The sequence below is a fragment of the Salvia hispanica genome, chromosome 4 (assembly GCF_029641045.1).
Source record: "Salvia hispanica isolate PSC_SH4W2 chromosome 4, Shi_PSC_v1, whole genome shotgun sequence".
Taxonomy (NCBI): domain Eukaryota; kingdom Viridiplantae; phylum Streptophyta; class Magnoliopsida; order Lamiales; family Lamiaceae; genus Salvia; species Salvia hispanica.
Window position 1 is genome coordinate 54,836,336 of NC_142695.1, and position 21,090 is coordinate 54,857,425.

Consider the following 21,090-nt stretch of genomic DNA (forward strand, 5'->3'; position numbering starts at 1 on the left):
CCCGGTCTAAATAGGTCCGTAGTTATAGGAAATATAATACTCTATAGAGTTGCTTTGAGTAGAAACCCCGGTAAAAGGCAGGATTAACTCTAACTGCCCTAATGTAGCAAAATTCCTAGTCGAATAAGTAGGGACCAACACGAATGGTGTAACGACTGTCCCATTGTCTTCGACCACATTTTGGCCCTTCCACAAAAAATAGTCATTTTCAACTTAATGAAAATGCTCAAACTACCAAAGGTAGTGAGAAAGAGTACTGAAAACCAGAAACAGTTTGTCATAACAGCCAACAACAAAAAGCACGAAAACTCCCAATGAGCCCTAAGCACTCCATCGGCGTCAAAACATATAACCACAACTAATAACACAGGAAAACGATAAACATAAAACATGCCAACACCTAAACCAATGGTTGGAATGCATGTCCCCAAGGCAAAGAGAAAATGGAGCAAACTCAAGAACATTGTGCTAGAACCCATGACCACATGATAGAAAGTCGAGGCAGAAATTACCTGCATCCGATTATGACTATCTTCAGTGGAGGGACAAATGAAGCATTACACTGAATATTGGAATGAAGAATTACTACATTCGTCCCACAATAAGAGTCACATTTTGTCATTTGGGTCCGTCCCACAATAAAAGTCGCATTTCACTTTTACCATAAATGGTAAGTAGGCTCTACGTTCCACCAACTTATTCAATCACATTTTATTAATAAAACTAATATATGTAAATAAGACTCATAATCCATTAACTTATTCAACTCACTTTTCTTTACATTTCTTAAAATCTGTGTCCATATTAAATATGACTTTTATTGTGGAACGGAGATACTAATATCTATAGCACACTCTTGTAATGAAATTATTCCTATTGGGCTAAAACCAGCCCAATGAATTCTCTCGTATCATGACTTAGCTCACATCAATATCATATCACATAACAAAAGTAAATACAGTATTTCATAAATGTGTAGTATTTATCACTGCTATTGCTATTATAAATTAAATATTGAACGCACTTTCTTCGTCTCTTACGCAATCCGTGAGCGCAAAGAGAAGCACTTTTTGGGTGCAATAGGACATGATATTTTCTCTCCTAAGTCGAAATTATTTTTTATATATAAGAAAAATAAAACACTCACTATCACATGAGACATTTTTTCGACACGGTGAAAGCAAATGACAATAATACATCCCACTAGCCAGGTAGATAGAAATATGATGTTGGAGTCATCCATCACACTAATTTTTTTTAATATATGTAATAAAAAATCCGTAGCCCCGCCGTCGATCGCCGGCGGTTAATATTAAAACGATGGCTTCGTTGGTAGAGTGACGATCTCCGTATCGGAAAAGACCTTTGGGAGCTTGGAGAGGTGGAAAAGGGTATTTTTATATATGTTGAAATTATTTTTTTGAAAAATAAAAATAGAGGCGAAAATAAAATGCAATTAGTACTGATTACAAGGAGAGGCATGTGTGTAGGGCGTGAAGAGAAGAAGGTAGCTAAATGAAGAAGTAAATAAAAATTGGACACGTGGATATGAGGGTGGTGCAAGCCCCTGCTATGCTCGCTGTGGGGCCTTATAATTTTTTTATTTTTTTGTCATCTAATTAGAAGTGTGACTTAACTCAATTGTTTGTTCATGAATTTAATTCTTGGGAAATAAAAGAGTGTATGTGGTATATGATAAACGACATTTGAAAATTTTCATTAATTTCGGATTTTAGAAATGTTGGCGATTTGACGATAAGGCAGTAGCCAAACCGCGATTCTTGCTCGGGGTTGGAGAAAAGCTCAACTTCTTCTATTAAAGTAAAAGGGTTGAGGTTCGCTCAATTCTTAGCCTATCACCATTGTCCTTCAGCATCGGTAATAATTTTATTCACAATATCTGATTCTACGAGTTTCATTTCGTGGACGTGTCATTGTCTATGTGCGTCAGAAAGAATATTATAAACCGTTGTGTTATGCAATTAGGGTTAATAGCTATACCTAATTAGTGACTTGAGAGAAGAGAAGTTTGGCTAGATTTAAAAAATGAATGGCTTAGTTTCAATTTCAAATATTTTGGAAAGGTGTGTGTTTTTTGTGGCTACTAGGAATTTTGTAAAATTAAAAACTTTAATTCGTTTTGGTTGAGTATTAAGTAGGTAGTACAAAATTCATGTACCTATTTATATAATTATATTCAATATAAGTTTTAATTATATGTGACGAGAAATTGAGTTTTAATTTGGAATTTTGTTGATGGACACTGATATTTGTTGGCAAAATTCGACATATCTCAGTTGGATATGAAAATGAATGAAAACGACAAAACATTTAGTCTCCTATAGTCTTCCATTTGTGCTCTCTGACTCTAATTCAAAATATTATTGGCTCTTAATCTAAATCTTTCCTCCAATTAAATCCTTCCCTGAGAGCTCCCCAGTCCCACATTTCATTAAATTAAAATCCCACATTATTATTATTCTTTAGGCAAAGACTAAACAAACATAAATTATTAGTATATGAGGATTCATCATGTCTTATGTCATCCTAATACTCATACACAAAAATTTCATTACACCCACAAATCCACCACGTGGTTTTCTATTATGAACCCATTTTCTCTCTCATCCCCCTATTTAAACCTCATTCCCACTTCTCCTTTCTCCCCCCAAAACTCAATCTTCCCCTCTCTCTCTCTCTACTCACTACTCTCTTTCCAAATCTCTACATACTCACACACTAAAGCCTTGCAAATTGCAATTTTGCATAAGAAAAAAACACTATGGCTTCAATACCTCAAATAAAACCAACAAGTACATGGGGTGGTGCCCAATTTAGCCAGCCATTCTCATTACTAAACTCCAAATCTATCTCAATGAGAAGAACTCAATCAAGAAAAGGCAAAATCAACTGCGCTCTGCAGTCTCCATCAGTCCTCACTTTCCCAAAGCAGCCTTTCCCGGCGCCGGCGCTTCCGAAAGCCGATCCCGCGCCGGCGCAGTGGAATCTGCTGCAGAGGGCCGCTGCTGCGGCCCTCGACGCAGTCGAGGGCGCGGTGGTCGCCCGCGAGCGCCGCCACGCCCTCCCGAAGACCGCGGACCCCGTGGTCCAGATCTCCGGGAACTACGCGCCAGTGCCGGAGAGGCCGGTGCGCCACAACCTCCCCGTCACCGGCGCGATCCCGGACTGCGTCCGGGGCGTCTACGTCCGCAACGGCGCCAACCCGCTCCACGAGCCTGTCGGCGGCCACCACCTCTTCGACGGAGACGGCATGGTCCACGCCGTCTCCTTCGACGGCGGGAACTCGGCGAGCTACGCCTGCCGGTTCACCGAGACCGAGCGGCTCGTGCAGGAGCGGGCCCTGGGGAAGCCTGTCTTCCCCAAGGCCATCGGCGAGCTGCACGGCCACCTCGGCATAGCGCGGCTCATGCTGTTCTATGCCAGGGGCCTGTGCGGGCTCGTCGACCACAGCCGCGGGAGCGGCGTCGCCAACGCGGGCCTCATCTACCACGGCGGCCGCCTCCTCGCGATGTCCGAGGACGACCTCCCGTACGAGGTCCGGGTGACGCCCTCCGGCGACCTCCGCACGGTCGGGCGGTACGACTTCGGCGGGCAGCTGAGGAGCACGATGATCGCCCACCCGAAGATCGACCCCCGAACCGCGGAGATGTTCGCCCTCAGCTACGACGTCGTTCAGAAGCCGTACCTGAGGTACTTCAAATTCTCCGCGTCGGGGGAGAAATCCCCCGACGTGGAGATTCCCCTCGACGTCCCCACAATGATGCACGATTTCGCAATCACCGAGAATTTCGTCGTCATCCCCGACCAGCAGGTGGTGTTCAAGCTTCAAGAAATGGCGAAAGGCGGCTCTCCGATGATCTACGACAAAGACAAAAAATCAAGATTCGGAATTTTACCCAAAAACGCAAATGATTCCGAAGAAATCATATGGATCGAGTGCGACAACACCTTCTGCTTCCACCTCTGGAACGCGTGGGAGGAGCCCGATCACGACGAGATCGTCGTGATCGGCTCATGCATGACTCCGCCGGACTCAATCTTCAACGAGTCCGACGAGAGTCTGCAGAGCGTCCTTTCAGAAATCCGGCTCAACCTAAAAACCGGCCGGTCCACAAAGCGGTCCATTTTAAACACATCTGACCAGATCAATCTCGAGGCCGGGATGGTGAACCGGAACCAGTTAGGCCGGAAAACCCGGTTCGCCTACTTAGCCATCGCGGAGCCCTGGCCGAAAGTGTCCGGCTTCGCGAAAGTCGACCTCTCGACCGGAGAGGTCGAAAAATTCATCTACGGGGACGAAAAATTCGGAGGCGAGCCGTTCTTCGTGCCAAACGAGAACGGCTCGGACGAGGACGACGGCTACATTCTAACGTACGTCCACGACGAGAAGGCCGGGAAGTCGGAGCTGCTGATCGTGAATGCGGCGACGATGGAGACGGAAGCTTCGGTGAAGCTCCCGTCGAGGGTGCCGTATGGATTCCATGGAACTTTCATTAGCAAGTCGGATTTGGAGAAGCAGGTGTTGTGAAATGACGGAAATGCCCTTTTGTAACTAGTGTACATACTTATACATATGGTCGTGAGGAGGGGTATGCCTGTGGGATTTGTTAGGTTTAGTTTTTCGTCCCCGGATCTCTCCTCGTTTACTTAATTAATCCCGTGTCAATTCAATCTCAGTCTATATCGAGCAAGTTAATTTTGAGCAATCGAACGAGTAAACGCACATTAGTTATATATAATGAATTTTAAAATGGTTTTGGAAATGGGTAAACTTTTGTTGTAAAATAAAGTGTCACGGGAAGGAAACATGATGGTTTGACATAAGTCTGAAAAAAGAAGAAGGGGTGCTACTATTCAATTGACTGTAAATTGATGTAAAAAGTTGTGAATGAGTTTGCCATATTCATGTGTTTTTCTGTTGGCATGTGAGCATAGATACAAAAAAGGTAGCATGTTTTGAGGAAGGAAGTTATAGACCCCAACAAAATGAGGTGGGACTGGGCACTAAGGTTGGGTTCAATTATTACATAGCATGTTGTTGTATTAACCATAATGTAATCGAATAATTGATCATCTCTATCGTCACCACACCAATCCCCACCCCACCCCCACTATCTTGGACGGAAATTTTGGGGAGAGAAATGCTATGGGCAAATAAATATCAGTAAACAATTATTGAGGAATATTTCGAGTATATTGAGGATAGAATCAAATTTTCATAAGTGTTTTTATCCACCAAAGTTCGTATATCCAAGAATTGAGTTAATTAGTTTTTTTCACCTTTGGCGGAGAGAGTAAATGGCATGGGGCTTATGAGCCCGAGTCTCATGCAATTTTAGGAAATATAAAAATCGAGGGGTATTTTGGTAAATTTGATTTGATAATTCTTTTGTATCCATAGTGAGTTTTTTTTTTTTTTAGTTAGAACTGATTCGAACACCTAAATTCCTACTTTGCCTCTATGACAATGTACCAATGTCTTTGTTGCTTTTGGCACATTGTCTTTCTCGCATCACTCTATCTCAGTTTATAAATTTGTGTGTATCTCTCTGTGTCATAGCTTATTGCCGACGAGTCTATTGCCGCTTTCCAATATTGTCGGTTCCTTCATATATCGAATTACGCATAAGAGTTAATGTGCATATTTGATTAGATATCATCGTCGATAACTAAAATGTCACACTTTCAACTATATAGTGGTTCACTTAAGGGTGCAAAGTTAGAGTAGCGTATAATATCTAATAGCAATCCCTGTGGGAGATTGAATGATTGTGGACTACATAGGAATAAATAATCTGTCGCCTTCAACGTCAACACTTTTTCTCTCATAACTCATAGTATCTCACAGCCACAAACGCCACCGATGTTGAGAAATACTATATCACAAGTATTAACATTAGTGTAGCCAAGATATTTTTTTAAGACTCCAACATTAAAATCATGGGTCCACCACTACTTCTCATTATTTTCTACATTTGTCATTGTATTCTTTCTCGGGCCATCCCATATTATAGGAGTATGAGTATTTCATTTTTATGCATTTATTACCAACACAACTTCATATCTCAAAGTTTTAAGCCGTGATTAAAGGAAATATTATAAAATTTTAAAATATGACTGTTAATTAGGCACAAAATCCATCATTAAATATTGCAATAGAGTGATTAATTAGCTAGGTACGTGGACGAATCTAAGAAGACAATACAAGGCCAATAGTTTGCCACGGTCATTATTAAATTTGGAAAGCTTTTTCATTCATCTTGTTAGTTAGGCTAGCTAGTTGAGGTGATCTCAATAATAATAATAATATCATAATTAATTATTTAATTCTGCATGATCTATTTATCCTAGACTTACGTGTATGTTTAAATTTTCGGAAATGACATCTCACCGAAATAAGTTGATCATTGCTTTTCTATATGGTTGAAATTAATCAAGCCAATCCATAAAACTTTATGTCTCTCCTTTTTCAGCCTAACTTTATAGTTCTAGTTATGCAGTTTACCGTTAATTTTAGGACAATTAGGGTATAGTTAGGCAATTAAATGAGTGGTGGGAAAACAGTGAAGTAAGCGCATGATTTTTATTTTGGTAATTAGTACTAATTTACTAATTAGCAATTAGGATTTTAATTTGCCGCGGATTGAATATAAGCCACAACTTTAATAGCACATGCAATTCTCACTCCACTTCAATTTATTTTTATATTTATTATTTTGAGTGTTAAAAATGAAAAAAAAAAAAAACAACCTAAAAAGTGAGAGTTTGAGGAAAGTTGAGTAAAAAGATCACTGGTGACTTGGACTAAAAACATCATCTTTCTTTTTATTTTGACGAATAGGATTTTATTTACAATAAAAAGTAGGGACTTTATTGTAATCATCTTCCCTTTTCACACCATGGACGGTTGGTCCAAAGAGGTAAGAAATTATATCAAGAAAATGGATAATTTTTTTTATTTGACGATGGAATAAAGTTAGAAGTTTTACATCACTTAAGAGGTTTATGAAAAAAATAAGTTTATTAGTATTTTTTTTTCCCTTCTAAATAGGACTCTTACTTGAGAGTGGCGGAGTATGTATAAAGTTCACCTCCGCCTCCTCCTCCACTTAGATTTATAAAATTAAATCATACTCCTTTATTACTCCCTCCGTCCGCCATTAGGAGTCTCGGTTAATTTTGCGCACTCATTTTGTAAAAATGATAATAAATAGTTAAAGTGGAGAAATGGTAAAAGTAAGAGAGAGAATAATGTTGAGAAGAGTCTTATCTAAGTTGTTCTCTCTCTTACTTTACAATTTCTCCATTTTAACTACTCTCCCCGTCCCCGATTAAGAGTCACATTTTTTTCATTTCGGTATGTCCCCAATTAAGAGACGCACTTCATTTTTACCATAAATAGTAAGTAGGTCTCACATTCCACTAACTCAATTCACTCACATTTTATTATAAAATCAATATAAAAAAAATGGGTCCCACATTCCACTAACTTTTTCAACCAACTTTTCTTTACATTTCTTAAAACTCGTGTCCGGTCAAAGTGTGACTCTTAATCGGGGACGGAGGGAGTATTTATTATCATTTTTAAAAAAAAGAGTGCGCAAAAATGACTGGAACTCTTAATGGCGGACGGAGGGAGTAATTGGTTTTGAATAATATGATCACAACTAATCATATGTTAGGTTTAGTTTTTCATCGATTCACTATAATTAGCTGGAATTTATTCTTCCATAACTATCTTATAATATACTTTTTAAAAATTCAATTAATTGCGATTGGTGCCGTGATTTTAATAATACTTATTATACCGACGTAACCTCTCGTGTCGTGATTTCAAAAACACTTATACCAACTTAAATTGTCTTAATATAGCAACATAAGAGGGTAATTTTGCTCAAATATACGCTCTATATCCCACTAGAAATGAAATGTTTCCCTTTCTGGTTGTCCATTAAAAATGAAACGTTTTTTAAAATATAAATAACTTCATCTCTACTTTTCTCTCTCTCTCTCTCTCTCTCACTTTACTCTCTCTTCTTTAACTCATAAAACAACACTACATAAAATCTTGTATCAAAAAGCAAACGTTTCATATTTATTGGGACGGAGGGAGTATTTACCGTCACGTTGTCCTTTCCTCCCTCTCGCACTAGATGTTGAAAACGAATCGACACAATAATAAATTATAGTTCACCATAAAACAAATTTCCTCAACATGTACAATTAAAGAAAACCGATGTCGATCCATGGTATAGCGCAGAATCTGAGGATTTTGTGTAGTTTCGAAAAATCGAGGTTTTGACCATTTAATTAGAGACAAATTACATTAGTCATATATGCATGAAGCTCACGTGAAGTCCACGCGAAAGCATGGCCCACTAAACCGGTCAACACAGAGACGACCAAAACAAAAATAACAAATTAAAGTGAAAGAAACAAATATTATTACTATTACCATCATATAAAAACAATTTAAGTGGTAGTAGTGATATGAAAATATAATTAATTTTTATATTAGTAATTTATAAGGTAGTGTGCGATTCCGACAACAGCCGTCGTATGTTTGAGGCAGGTGTTCATATTACCTTACTTAGCGCCGAAATTCCGGGAATTTTGTGGGTCCTACACTATAATATAAAACATGGACAAAAAATACTACTGTCTTCTTGATATTTACTTCTTATTTCATAAATAGACCATCTTTTCATATATATACCATGACGTATATGTTAAAATGATAACATCTCTTAAAATGACATCGTGATATTATATATATAGTAATATTATAAATACTATATAATAATATTATAAACGCTATACAACAACCTATAGATTGCTATATAGCGTGTTGGATATTGCTGGCCGAGAAAAATTGTTGTATACAGTGTTGCATATTGTTGACCGTGTTTTTTATCCTTTTTTATTACATGGCAGCTTATTATTCGTCCACATGTACAAATAATTGGCTAGGAATGGTGGTATGGTGTTATTTTAAGAGGTGATGGTACCCTAACACTCCCCTATACCATAATCGTTCATATTCAACCTTAATCATGAAAGCAATAGTATTTGAATAAAAATAAACATGGAAATTACAAAAAACTTCGTGTAGCATGAATAGATATATCTATAGATTATGATAGATTCGAAAAATTGGAATAAAATGATGTAGTACAAATAATTTTTAAAATCATAAAAGACTTAATAGCATAAAATATTTAATCATGTTATAAGTAACATTATATTATTTGAGTTAATTATCTAATGATTATATGGATGAAATTTTGGAGGAAAAATTGTACGAGGTGAATTTTCAGTGATAATCCAAATAATATAATATTCAATGCATGTGCGAAATATAAAAGTAATAGTAATATATAAGTTCGCATCAATCTCAATCTGAATTTTCTTTTTCGTTTTTTATCTTATGTTTTTACCTATTGCTTGTTACAAATTTGCATTTACTAGAAAGTTAAAACTCAATGTGCATCATGTCGTTCGTCACACTCCATAGATCTCGGGGTGAAGCTATTAAAAATAAATATATTTTTGTGTTTGTATATATATATATTTCCATTATTGATTGATGTTTAATTTGTAATGCTCTTCCACACCCACTACAAGAAGCATTTGCGTCTAGTGGAACTCACAATAGCTACCAATCCAAATAAATTAATCAATAAGATTTAAAACTTTATTACTTCTCAGTAATGAAATTAAAGAACAAATTGCATCACATGTCAAAATCGAAATGAAATACTATAAATGTACTATTTAAAAAATAATCAATAATACTAGTTCTCCAATATTTACCTCTAGTTATTGTGATTCGAAACCCTGTAAAGTGATTGTAGTAGATACATTTTACCAACTAAATCGTGTTTCATCGTTAACTTTAATTTGCCTTCAAGTATATTTTAAGCAAGAATTCCATCTGTGGGTGCTTGCAGTCGCATGCTAGGTTTCTTTAAATTGCAAATTAATGTTATCCTTAATAGGGTTTATCTATTCATTAATATACTACTAGTAGTTTAGTACGCACAAATAATTTATAATTTTAGAAACATTATTAATTAATTGAATGAGAGAAATAATGGGAGTGGCGCACATATATAACTTTTTCCAACTAAACTATTACTGCCTTTTTGTTTCGGCTATGGGGATAATAATCCAATCTAACTTAAATAAAAAAGTCTCTCTCTTTCTCTATCTTGACACACACATACATATGGATGTGTGAAAAAAACTTTCGAGAGCACCATTGAAATAAAAAGGGACCAGATTTGAAAAGTTAGTTCAAAGTGTGTAATCAATTATGATGCCGTGGTCGGTCAAATACTAATATATATCACAATTAAAACATACTTTAATTTGCAATAGAAATAGTAGACCAATATTACTTTTCAAGTATGACCTCCGATAATAGTAGTTTACAATATTAATAATAGTAAGAGAAATAAAAAGGTCTTTCCGAGTCGGGAGTACTGGAAAAAACAGAGTTTATCGAGCACTAGAGTCGAGTATACTGAAAAAAACAGGGTTTGTCGAGCATTGTATGGTTTAAGTTATCTATAATTGTTTGATAATTAAAAATAAATATATGGATTGGATAAGTGATGTCTATATATGCCCTATGAGATTGACTTTTATCCTTGATAATATCAAAAGAGGAATTAAAGGAATAGATAATTAAGCATGATGAACTGGAGTTTCCACTAATTGATTGATTAGGTTTTCTGCTTTTTAAGGAAGATGGATTTATTAAGGTCAACCATAATGTGTGTCTCGTGGCACCAATTAGGTTTAATTTTATTTGTGTTTGGGTCATGGTGGAGGAAACACGAAATGTCCCTAGCTAACTTTTGATGTCGACTTAGGTTAATTTATGTGGTTTTCGAGATGATGTATGTATTAGATAGAACATTTAATTTCAAGACGGCATAAATCCATATGCAATATGTAACGGGAGATCCAAATAATAAAATTCGTAAAATTAGACACAATGAAGAAGATTGTCGGAAGGTGTTGACAGTGCAGCAATCGTTGCTAGCAATGGATGGTTCGGGAATGAAGAACGAAAGTGAACTTCTAGTATTGAAAGGAATTGAGGCAGAGCTGTCACGTTATGGGGTTATCGATAACTCCAAAAATCAAATTTAATAGATCTGCGACGGGGTCGGTTGAACCCGATCACATTATCCTGGATCCGCCAATGAAAATAGGTGCTATATAAGATAGAATTGATTCATCAAGTATAAAATCAACTGGACTCAATCGGTTAATATTGTGTAATAAAGGAGTCATGTGCCAAATCATTTACTAGGTTAAGATCTATTAGATGGATGAATAGCAAATTCAAATATTGTAAATAATTAATCTCCAAAAAAAGGACACATCAACTCATCAAGTAATTATGTTATGCAAATTGATCATATTTTAATTTCATTAGTGTCATTTCGAATCTTGGAGTTATTTCTTATTAAATGCACGATACTTATTTAAAACTTATATCGTAAATATCTATTATATTTAATTATATACGCGTAAGATATTTTACCACGTTGGTCTAATTATGTTGTGCAGTATAGGGTACAATGATCACTAATTCACTATAGATGTCGTTGCGATGTGACATGAAGGTGTACAATAAAAAACAATCATAACTTAATCAAATACTTAAGATATTAAATAAGAATCGTATTTGCTATTTTTAGTCAATATTATAATACAAGTCTCATTTAGTTTTATTACAAACAATATGCTCGCCAATTTCAAGATTTGAATGTTTTTATTTTTTACCTTAATTGAAAAGAAAAGGAGAATAGACTAAACTATTTATCACTTTCTTTGAAATCAAACTTTGCCCATAATTTGTAGCAGAAAACATCGTCACCTTTGAAAGCATATAATTTAGACTGACCATAACCGCACCCTTGTCTTCTGTTAGGCACAAACTCCCCTCAATTCAAGCTATTGCCCACAGAGAACTTCCTACCACCTTGGAAGATACCAAGACTAACTACCCCTCTATATTGTCATGTTGCCGTCACGAATGCACGCCACGTGTATTGAAATGGTACTTTTTTATATTATAACTAGAACATTCACCAACTATTTCAATGATCAATCTCTTTGCTGACTTGTAGACATCTTAGAAGGTAAGACAATTGACTAAGGATTTAAAGCTACTATTATATGTCCAAAATCAAAATTCGATCCACTTACATTTGATTAAGAATAGACGAGTCTCTACCACTCAACCACACTCATTGGGTTTGTATTAGGATAGTATATTGATATGGCCATACCACACATGCACGATCATCGATCTATAGACTGTACTAATTAATGTGCGTTCAGAAAATGACACGAGAGTGTAACGGTTAGGGCTCCACGTATCATGTGACGAGGTTTACTCGACGGTTTTACGGCGCCCTTTCGATTAGGGTTGCGGAATTTCGCTCGTCGGCTGCCCTTTCGAACTCTGTTTAGTCAGATTTAAGCGCCCGATGATGTAGGAGGACCGTGAGATTCCCGAATTTCTTTTTTCCTTTTCCCAATTTCGGTTAATTTATTATGATCTATAATGCATACTAGACCATATGCGTAGAATCAAATATATTTTACAATGGAATAAAGGGAAAGCTATCTTGAGAAGGTTGTCTTCTTGAGAGGGTTGTTATGCTTCATCATGTGCCTACATTAGTGACACGTATTGTAAATTATAATGGGAACCAAATTTTGTATTAGGCTAGGTTTCGACATAGGACTAGGTGCATTGCTCTACTCATGTTTTTGTATTAGGCTATAGGAATCTACATAGGACTAGGTGCATTGCGCTCTGCCCATGTTTCTCTATGCAAGTCAATCAAAAACAAATCACCTTTGTTTAATAGTATAGGTTAAGTTTCATATGGTATTTTAATGAAAAAATATCTCTTTGAATTCTAAATTGTTTCCTTATAACAAAAAAAAAATCCTGAGTTGCTAAAAACATAGTATTACTTTAATTTATAATTTGATGGTTTATAAAGGATATTTTTTTCACAAAATTAAAATAGTTTGTGATTATAAAATGATAGTTTCCTTATACTAGTAGTACTATATTTTAGGTGACAGTATTTGATATGTTGTAGTGAAGTCATACCAGAGAGTAACGCTCTAATGTTTTATTTTGTGAAAATTCAAATATTACAGGTGTATTAATATATTAAACTCATAAAAATGGAACTACTAATAATTTCAAAAAAAAAAATGTACTCCTTTAATTGCACGGCCTTTGTCGGCTCTAACTTGCACGCCAATAAATTTTAAAATCAATTCCTTCTAAAAAATAATGAAAAAGGCTCAAATATCTCAACTCAGCTAATTTTTATGTTATTAATATTCAAAATAGAATCTATCTTGATTTCATTAAATTAAATGGATGAGCGACAGCTGGAAACGGATGCTAATACTATGTACGGTGGGAACAAAAAGGAGTCCACTCAATAAGAGGCTTGCATCTAATTAGCTAGTTTGTGAGACAATAGCTTATCGTGTCGATAATCAGTATTTTGATCAAAATAATTATCATCGGACATACTGAGATATGGCTCAAACTTACCTAATTTTTATGTTATTAATATTCAAAATAGAATCTATCTTGATTTCATTAAATTAAATGGATGAGCGACAGCTGGAAACGGATGTTAATACTATGTACAGTGGGAACAAAAAGGAGTTCACCTCAATAAGAGGCTTGCATCTAATTAGCTAGTTTGTGAGACAATAGCTTATCGTGTCGATAATTAGTATTTGGATCAAAATAATTATCATCGGACATACTGAGATATGGCTCAAACTTACCTAATTTTTATGTTATTAATATTCAAAATAGAATCTATCTTGATTTCATTAAATTAAATGGATGAGCGACAGCTGGAAACGGATGCTAATACTATGTACGGTGGGAACAAAAAGGAGTTCACCTCAATAAGAGGCTTGCATCTAATTAGCTAGTTTGTGAGACAATAGCTTGTCGTGTCGATAATCAGTATTTGGATCAAAATAATTATCATCGGACATACTGAGGCACATTGAGACTGAGATATGGCTCAAACTTACCTAGATAAATCAAAGTTAAGGTAATTTTAACTAAGTTGAAACTAATGAAATACAAGTAAAAACGGCCCCTTATAGATATTAGGACTAATTTGTCGTTATTACCATGCATTGTCATGCTAAATAAATTATTATATAGTACATAAGTTAAGATATCTAGGGACTAGATTGATACATTAATCGAGATATGCTTATTGATATAACTAGAATTCATATACACATGTCAAAAAAACGACCTTGTGGATAATTTTGGCGTTTCCGAAGTAAGATTGTTCAATTGCCACCATAAATTAAGAAAGAAATTAATAAAACAAGGTATGTTTGTGAAATTAATCTACGTAGCTTCTTTCTATTTTACAGCCATTTTAGAGTAACATAATTTATGGACTCATATATCCCTTCAATAATATACTCCTATATTACTACATAACATCCACAAGTACAACTCTATGAACATTTCATCTCATCTAATCACTTGTTGCAGTACCAACGGGTTGTAGCGCTGTTGGCAGCGCGGAGCTGTGGTGACCTTGAGGTCACGGGTTCAAACCCCACCACCCGCTGGGAGACTTTCGGCCTTAATCCGCAAACCTGGTCGAGCAGGATTAGTCGGATTCCGCAAAAGGTGGGTTCGGTACACCTGTGGTCAAACCAAAAAAAAAAATAATCACTTGTTGCAGTATTCATGAATTATATATCTTTTTTAAAATCCATATTTCATATATCTTGCAATTATGCACATTCATATATACCAAGTAAATTAATATACCGATTAAAATTCAATAAAATTTAAATAAAGTACATAACTGAAATAATAACACGATTAAATTAAAATAAACTACTTGCACGCATCTAGAATCCCAATTGTTTTTGAAGAGAAACGAGAAATCGGAGGCGCTTTTTTAGTCGAGTCTCGTTCATCCCAGACATGTGTTTGGAGTAGGCTTCGAAGTATAAATTATGTAACCATGTTGTAAACTTTCCCGATAATGCCCTTTAGCTCATCCGTGTGTCAGACATTATCCAAAGGGTTTTGTCGCACCTCAAAATCGAAATTCTGAATCCGCCACTGCATATATCTGTTGAAGGCACGAGGCATTATATGCTGAAGTGAGAGAATGAATCAAAGGATGTTCCCATATATCCTTACAAAATGGGCATGAGACGACACTGGTTAGAGTTATAGAAGTATAAAACCAAACAAAATGAGTGAATGTCACGACACACAACTTCTCGTGATTTTGCATGCATGCATCGCGTGGATTTCAGCTGATCAAATCTTGCTTTCTTCTGCATGCAACTTTACCTCACTTCTACACGTGTAATCATAATTAAAAAAACACAGAACTGAATCTTAATACATCTGGATATAACGTAATAAGATATTCTACTATACATGGTGACTCAATCTTGAAATTTTGAGCAGAAATATAAAACTTTATGGGATATTGGCATCTAATATTACAAAACTTTCAAAAAGTTGGGTTTTTCCCACAAACTTTAAAATTGATATCACAAACTTTACCCCCGGTTTGTTTTTTCCCACGAATGAAAAAATTCGTGTTATTTTAATAGATTGAAAAATAATTTTGGAGGGTTGAAAAACTATCTTCAAAGATTGAAAAACTTGAAGTTCTCAAAATTGTTATCAGATAAATTACGAAAACAAATCCGATCATAATATTATTTGTGGGAATTTTTCCATTCGTGGGAAAAAAATAAACCGGGGGTAAAGTTCGTGATATTAATTGTCAATTTTAAAGTTCGTGGGAAAAACCCAATTTTTTGAAAGTTTCGTGATATTAGATGTCAATATCTCAAACTTTATTGTGGAAGATAGTTAATTAAGACAACTAGTGTCTATAATGTTTGTGTCGATTGTGTTTATTATGTAATGACACACGAATTTATTGCGTTTTAGATTTTTGCTCATTCCATATTTAGCATTTACATATACTAACTTCTCACAAAGCTTAATTGAAGTATTAAGTTATGTGGCAATTAATCTAATTTTACTATTTTGGTTCGTCAGTTAATAGAAGTAAATCTCACATTTCAATGTAAAACTAATACGGAGTATGTAAAAAATGAGACGCATTCCACTCATTTTTTTACATTTCTTCATATTTCTAGAAACTAGTATTAGAAAAAAATAAGACTACTATTCATACAGGGATGGACTATGAAATAGTGTATCTAAGGATCAATTTGAAACAAGTCAAGAAATTTAATTCCAAATCCTGAAAAATAAAAGTAAAGATAATTGTTTGGTTTGGTTTAGACCCTATGTTTTGTACATATTTGTTTTTGGCAACCTAATATTTAAAGAAACAGAGTGCTTTGTGTAACAGAATAAAAGAATTCAATGATAACCAGGAGCATTCAAGGCCACTTGTGCCCAATGTGCTAGTACTAAATATCTGCTTTGCCTGAGAGAGAAGGAAACTTGGCCAAGTATAATAACAATGCAAATACAAGATTGATCTACATGTGATTCTTGAGACACAGATTAGGCAGATAAAGAGATGATATGAGGACAAGATTTGAGCAGACAAAGAAAAAGATATGGTTATCTTTTGCTCCACATGGAGAGTATAAATGCAGCAAAACGCAACCAAACATTATTAAATACGCACAAGAAGCAGCGCGATTTAAATATCGTAGAGCAATGTAAAACAAAATTATGCTGGGAATCCACAGTCCACACCAACAAACAAACACCTGATGTGCTGAGAGCATGTATCGAATCAGACAATGCCCGTGTTCACATGTGCGTGGATACGCCTACACTCGTTGAGCAATGCCACAAGCCATGTCACAGCGTAAACAAGGAAGGAGGCATGAACTGGGCAAGCCTACTAGTAGGCTACTTCATGGACCATTGATGTGATATGATAAAAAATACTATGAGTGTAAGCTACGCCTACGCTCATTGAGCTATGCCACGAGCCATGTCACTATGTAAACGAGAAGGAAGCATGAGCACAGCAATCCTACTAGTTAAGCTACTTCTTCGATCATAGCTGTGGCATGATATAGAAAACTGTGATTGCAATCTGTTGGGCAAATAAGTGAGGTGCGATAAGCAAATACGGTCCAAATCCACAGTTTCCACCTTCATTGATCATTAGTTAGCGATTTCTGCATAATCCATATATAGATGTGCTAGAGAGCTGCATTCAAGATGATGCGAGGGAATAAAACGAGTAATGAAACAAATAAGTGAGGTGAGATAAGTGATTATGCAAATAAGTGAGGTGCGAAATACATTCCAAATCCACAGTTTCCACCTTCATTGATCATAAGTAAGCAATTTCTGCATAATCCAGATATAGATGTGCTAGAGAGCTTCATTCTAGATGATACAGGGGAATTAAACGAGTAACGAAACAAAAAAAAAGTTAAATGTTTAAGTTTAGAAGAGGGGATGCGAAGGGAAATACTACTTAGCAATGGAGAGGTGGTCACAAAGCCCTCCTATGGATCCGAAACTGGTTGTTTTCCGTGTAAACATGTCCCTGCAGATATTAGTGATAAAAACAATTACTATTACAGAACAGGAAGCTAGGCATGACTGCATTCTGAAATCTGTTATTAGAAGAATCGTGCTGGTCTCTTTCGCCGTAAACTGCACCAGTCAGCATATGCAACTTAATATTACAGACTCATCTGGCATGTACGTCAAGCTCAAAGGTATTCATACAACAAAATCTTTAAAGTTACACCACTTCTAACATCAATTTCCCTTCTAGAAAGAGAAAAGACAACTACAAAGCCTGTCTGACTTACTTAAACAGCACACATCTCAAACAAAAGCAACTCGAACAAACCTATGATTTATCACAAAATTTGGCAATCGTACAAATCAAGAATGGATGTTAGGTACTACTGGCAGAGCTGCTCAACAGCAGCAACAATCTGTGCAGGTTGAACAACAGTCCAGTCCTCCAGAGTCCCGGCATATGGAGTTGGCACGTCCTGAGATGACAAACACACAATTGGAGCATCCAAGTAATCATGGAAATGTTCATTTATTGAAGCTGTCAAGCTGGCACCAATTCCACCCGTTCTCATGCACTCTTCAACAATGACCACACGATGAGTCTTCTTCACTGAATTCCCAATGGTGTGAAGATCAAATGGCTTCAGTGATCTGATATCAATGACTTCAGGATCATATCCTTTGTTTACCAGAGTCTTAGCAGCTTGCATAACATGATATCTCATTCTAGAATATGTTAGAATGGTGACGTGCTCTCCTGTTCTGACCATCTCAGCTTCCTCGAGACTCAATACATACTCTTCATCTGGGATTCTCTCTTTTAGATTGTAGAGTAAGACATGCTCAAAGAGAATAACAGGATTATCACTTCTAATAGCAGCTTTCATCAAACCCTTGGCATTATAGGGCGTCGAGCAAGCCACCATCTGAATCCCAGGAATTGACTGGAAATATGACTCCAAACGCTGTGAATGCTCTGCTCCAAGCTGTCGACCAACACCTCCAGGTCCACGGATGACTATTGGTATTTTAAACTGTCCCCCAGATGTGTAGTGAAGCATGCCACAGTTGTTAGAGATCTGATTGAAGGCTAGAAGGAGAAAACCCATGTTCATTCCCTCAACAATGGGGCGCAATCCAGTCATGGCAGCTCCAATGCCCATGCCAGTGAATGAGTTCTCAGCAATGGGTGTGTCGAGGACTCTGAGATCTCCATACTTGTCTGCCAGGCCCTTTGTCACCTTGTATGATCCTCCATAGTGGCCAACATCTTCACCCATGACACAAACCCGGGGATCTCGTTCCATCTCTTCTTCCAGCCCTTCACGGAGAGCCTCAAAAAGCAAAAGTTCATGCCTGGGAGCAGTCATGGCAAGTAATGAATGGTCAAATATTCTCATCTCAATTAATTAAGAGGTGTCAATAAGTTAATACAATCGGATTTTAGTGACACAAATCCAAGTGTGACTCCACCCTAATTCTAAACAGATAACTGATTGGTTTAAACACTCACAATGAGAATCTCCTCAAGGGATTATTAATGGTTCAGAATTTGAGTTTTGTGTAACTCACTTACTCAACATGCATAATCCTGAGACTTTCCTATGAATTAGGTTAACGGCATGAAGACTCCTAATCTGAAATCATAGTTATTAACGAATTGACATAGATGTATAGAAATGGGGACCATCTAAGTTACAAGAACTATTAGAGGAGTTGATTCTAGAATCAACTAATCATACCAGACTATATGACTATTAGGAAGAAAAGGTAAAGTACATATGATCCCTGTTAAGCGAAGAAAAGGTCATAAATTTTCTATGGGGTTAAACGAAGTGATGTATTAATTCAATAATCAATTTTCAGACTAGCATAACAAGCAACAGAGTAAGCTTGGAATAAGACTGTCCAAATTTCATTAGTTCATTCTTTTTCACTTATGACGAAAAACAAACATCTTTGAGATCTTCATCCAAATAAAAAATGGCAGCATACTTATCAGTAATTGGTCCGTAAACTGAGGCTAGATTTGAATAAAGTAGAAAAACAAGAAGTACCCGGGCTTGGATGGAGTAGAAGCTGTTACGTTATCTTGCTTCGTCTGCCGTAAAACAAGAACAACACAACAAATTAGGATAGTTACAAATAGCTAGTCAGAGATGAATATACGTTGGAATGGGAATGCACACACTGCTTTGTTAATGGTAAACTTACTGCAACTGCATTAGTTGACAACTTTGCCGCCCTGTTAATGCCGATGTTCGACCTAGACGACAAACTCCCATAGCATTGAATGACAAATGAAGCTCTTTTCCTCTCTGGAATATATTGATAAAAATAGGAAACATCAAAACCAAATCTAAATAATTACACTTAAGTAGATAAAACTGGTTGAATACAAAAACCAGAACAGCATATACACAAACTAGGGCTAACATAACGATTAGGATTTTCGAAAATGAATCATCAAAATCATCCCACACAGCCACAAATAACTGAATTAACAAGAGCTTGCTACAATAACGCAAAGCAATTACTCAAGGAAAGGGGAAATCCAGCAAATTTCTAAGTACAATAAGAGGAAATAACAAAACAACACTAGTACTACAAACAAAACCCGAAACACCAGAACCTGGGAGCGATCTGCGAGAATTATTGTAATTGACCGATGAGAGAGGCGTTGTAGCTCCAACTCCGTGTAGAATCGCGGCCGCCATTCAACAGATTCGAGAATTAGAGATGCTAGACGATCCGAAGCTCCTCAATTGTGCAAACGCTGCAACTTACTGATCAAAATAGCAAAAACTAAGAAATTGCTCCCAAAAAAACATGAATTTCACGTTTTCGCGGAGGAGCTGGTGAAGACGCTGCGGCGATTTGCGGTGAAGAGGAAAGTAGCTGAAGAGGTAAGAACAGTATGAGAGCTGATTGCTGCACCACAAGTTTTCAGTTCAATCATGCTGCTGAATCCTCTGAATCCGATCAACTGCTCTAGAATCCTGATAGCCAATTAATACTAGACACGTGGCACAATAAAGGGTAACATGGTAAATAAGAAAGACATCCGTTATTCAAATGGATCAAGGGTAATATGGTCAATTCCGTTTTCGCTGCCTTATTTCTTATACTAATGGATCGACAAATATACTCTAATGGGCCTGGCCCAACGTCGATACCCAATTCAGCTATATGGAAAAAAGATACTCCCTCCGTTCCATAATAATGGAGGCGTTTCTTTTCGGTACGCAGATTAAAAAAAATTGTGTTAGGTGAGTTAAGTAAGGGAGAATAAAGTGGAAAATGAAAAAGGTAGAGAGATGAAGAGAGAAAAAAAATAAGAGAGAGTAAAGTAGGTGTGAAAAAATATGTTGACTTTTACTAAAAAGAGAAATAACGCTATTACTATGGAACTTACCAAAATAGCAAAATGACTATATTACTATGGAACGGAGGGAGTAGTACTT

General features: G+C 36.4%; 2 protein-coding genes and 1 long non-coding RNA gene across 3 annotated transcripts; 1 reads left to right on the top strand and 2 right to left on the bottom strand.

Annotated features, from left to right (window-relative positions):
* The first annotated feature begins 2,672 nt into the window (after positions 1 to 2,672).
* LOC125192637 (9-cis-epoxycarotenoid dioxygenase NCED2, chloroplastic) lies at positions 2,673 to 4,727 on the top strand. The gene has a single exon (XM_048090261.2). The coding sequence runs from the start codon at positions 2,783 to 2,785 to the stop codon at positions 4,547 to 4,549; it is 1,767 nt and encodes a 588-aa protein (XP_047946218.1). The 5' UTR covers positions 2,673 to 2,782; the 3' UTR covers positions 4,550 to 4,727.
* A 9,652-nt stretch (positions 4,728 to 14,379) lies between these two features.
* On the bottom strand, positions 14,380 to 15,332 carry LOC148929468 (uncharacterized). The gene is made up of 2 exons (XR_016137619.1): positions 14,967 to 15,332; positions 14,380 to 14,764 (listed from the first exon to the last, which is right to left on the bottom strand). It is a non-coding gene; the product is annotated as an uncharacterized LOC148929468 (long non-coding RNA).
* Positions 15,333 to 17,801: 2,469 nt separating this feature from the next.
* On the bottom strand, positions 17,802 to 20,556 carry LOC125196267 (pyruvate dehydrogenase E1 component subunit beta-3, chloroplastic-like). The gene is made up of 4 exons (XM_048094715.2): positions 20,259 to 20,556; positions 19,841 to 19,944; positions 19,684 to 19,727; positions 17,802 to 18,982 (listed from the first exon to the last, which is right to left on the bottom strand). Exons 1-4 carry the CDS (start codon positions 20,341 to 20,343, stop codon positions 18,010 to 18,012), a joined length of 1,206 nt encoding a protein of 401 aa, XP_047950672.1. The 5' UTR covers positions 20,344 to 20,556; the 3' UTR covers positions 17,802 to 18,009.
* Positions 20,557 to 21,090: the final 534 nt, after the last annotated feature.

Bases quoted from the DNA above. Each gene is read 5' to 3' on its own strand.
- LOC125192637 (XM_048090261.2), top strand. From the start codon at position 2,783: ATGGCTTCAATACCTCAAATAAAACCAACAAGTACATGGGGTGGTGCC.
- LOC125196267 (XM_048094715.2), bottom strand. From the start codon at position 20,343: ATGGCGGCCGCGATTCTACACGGAGTTGGAGCTACAACGCCTCTCTCA. The intron at 19,945-20,258 runs GTTCTGGTGTTT...AATATATTCCAG, and splicing joins TTCTCGCAGATCGCTCCCAG to AGAGGAAAAGAGCTTCATTT. The intron at 19,728-19,840 runs GTAAGTTTACCA...GTTTTACGGCAG, and splicing joins TGTCAACTAATGCAGTTGCA to ACGAAGCAAGATAACGTAAC.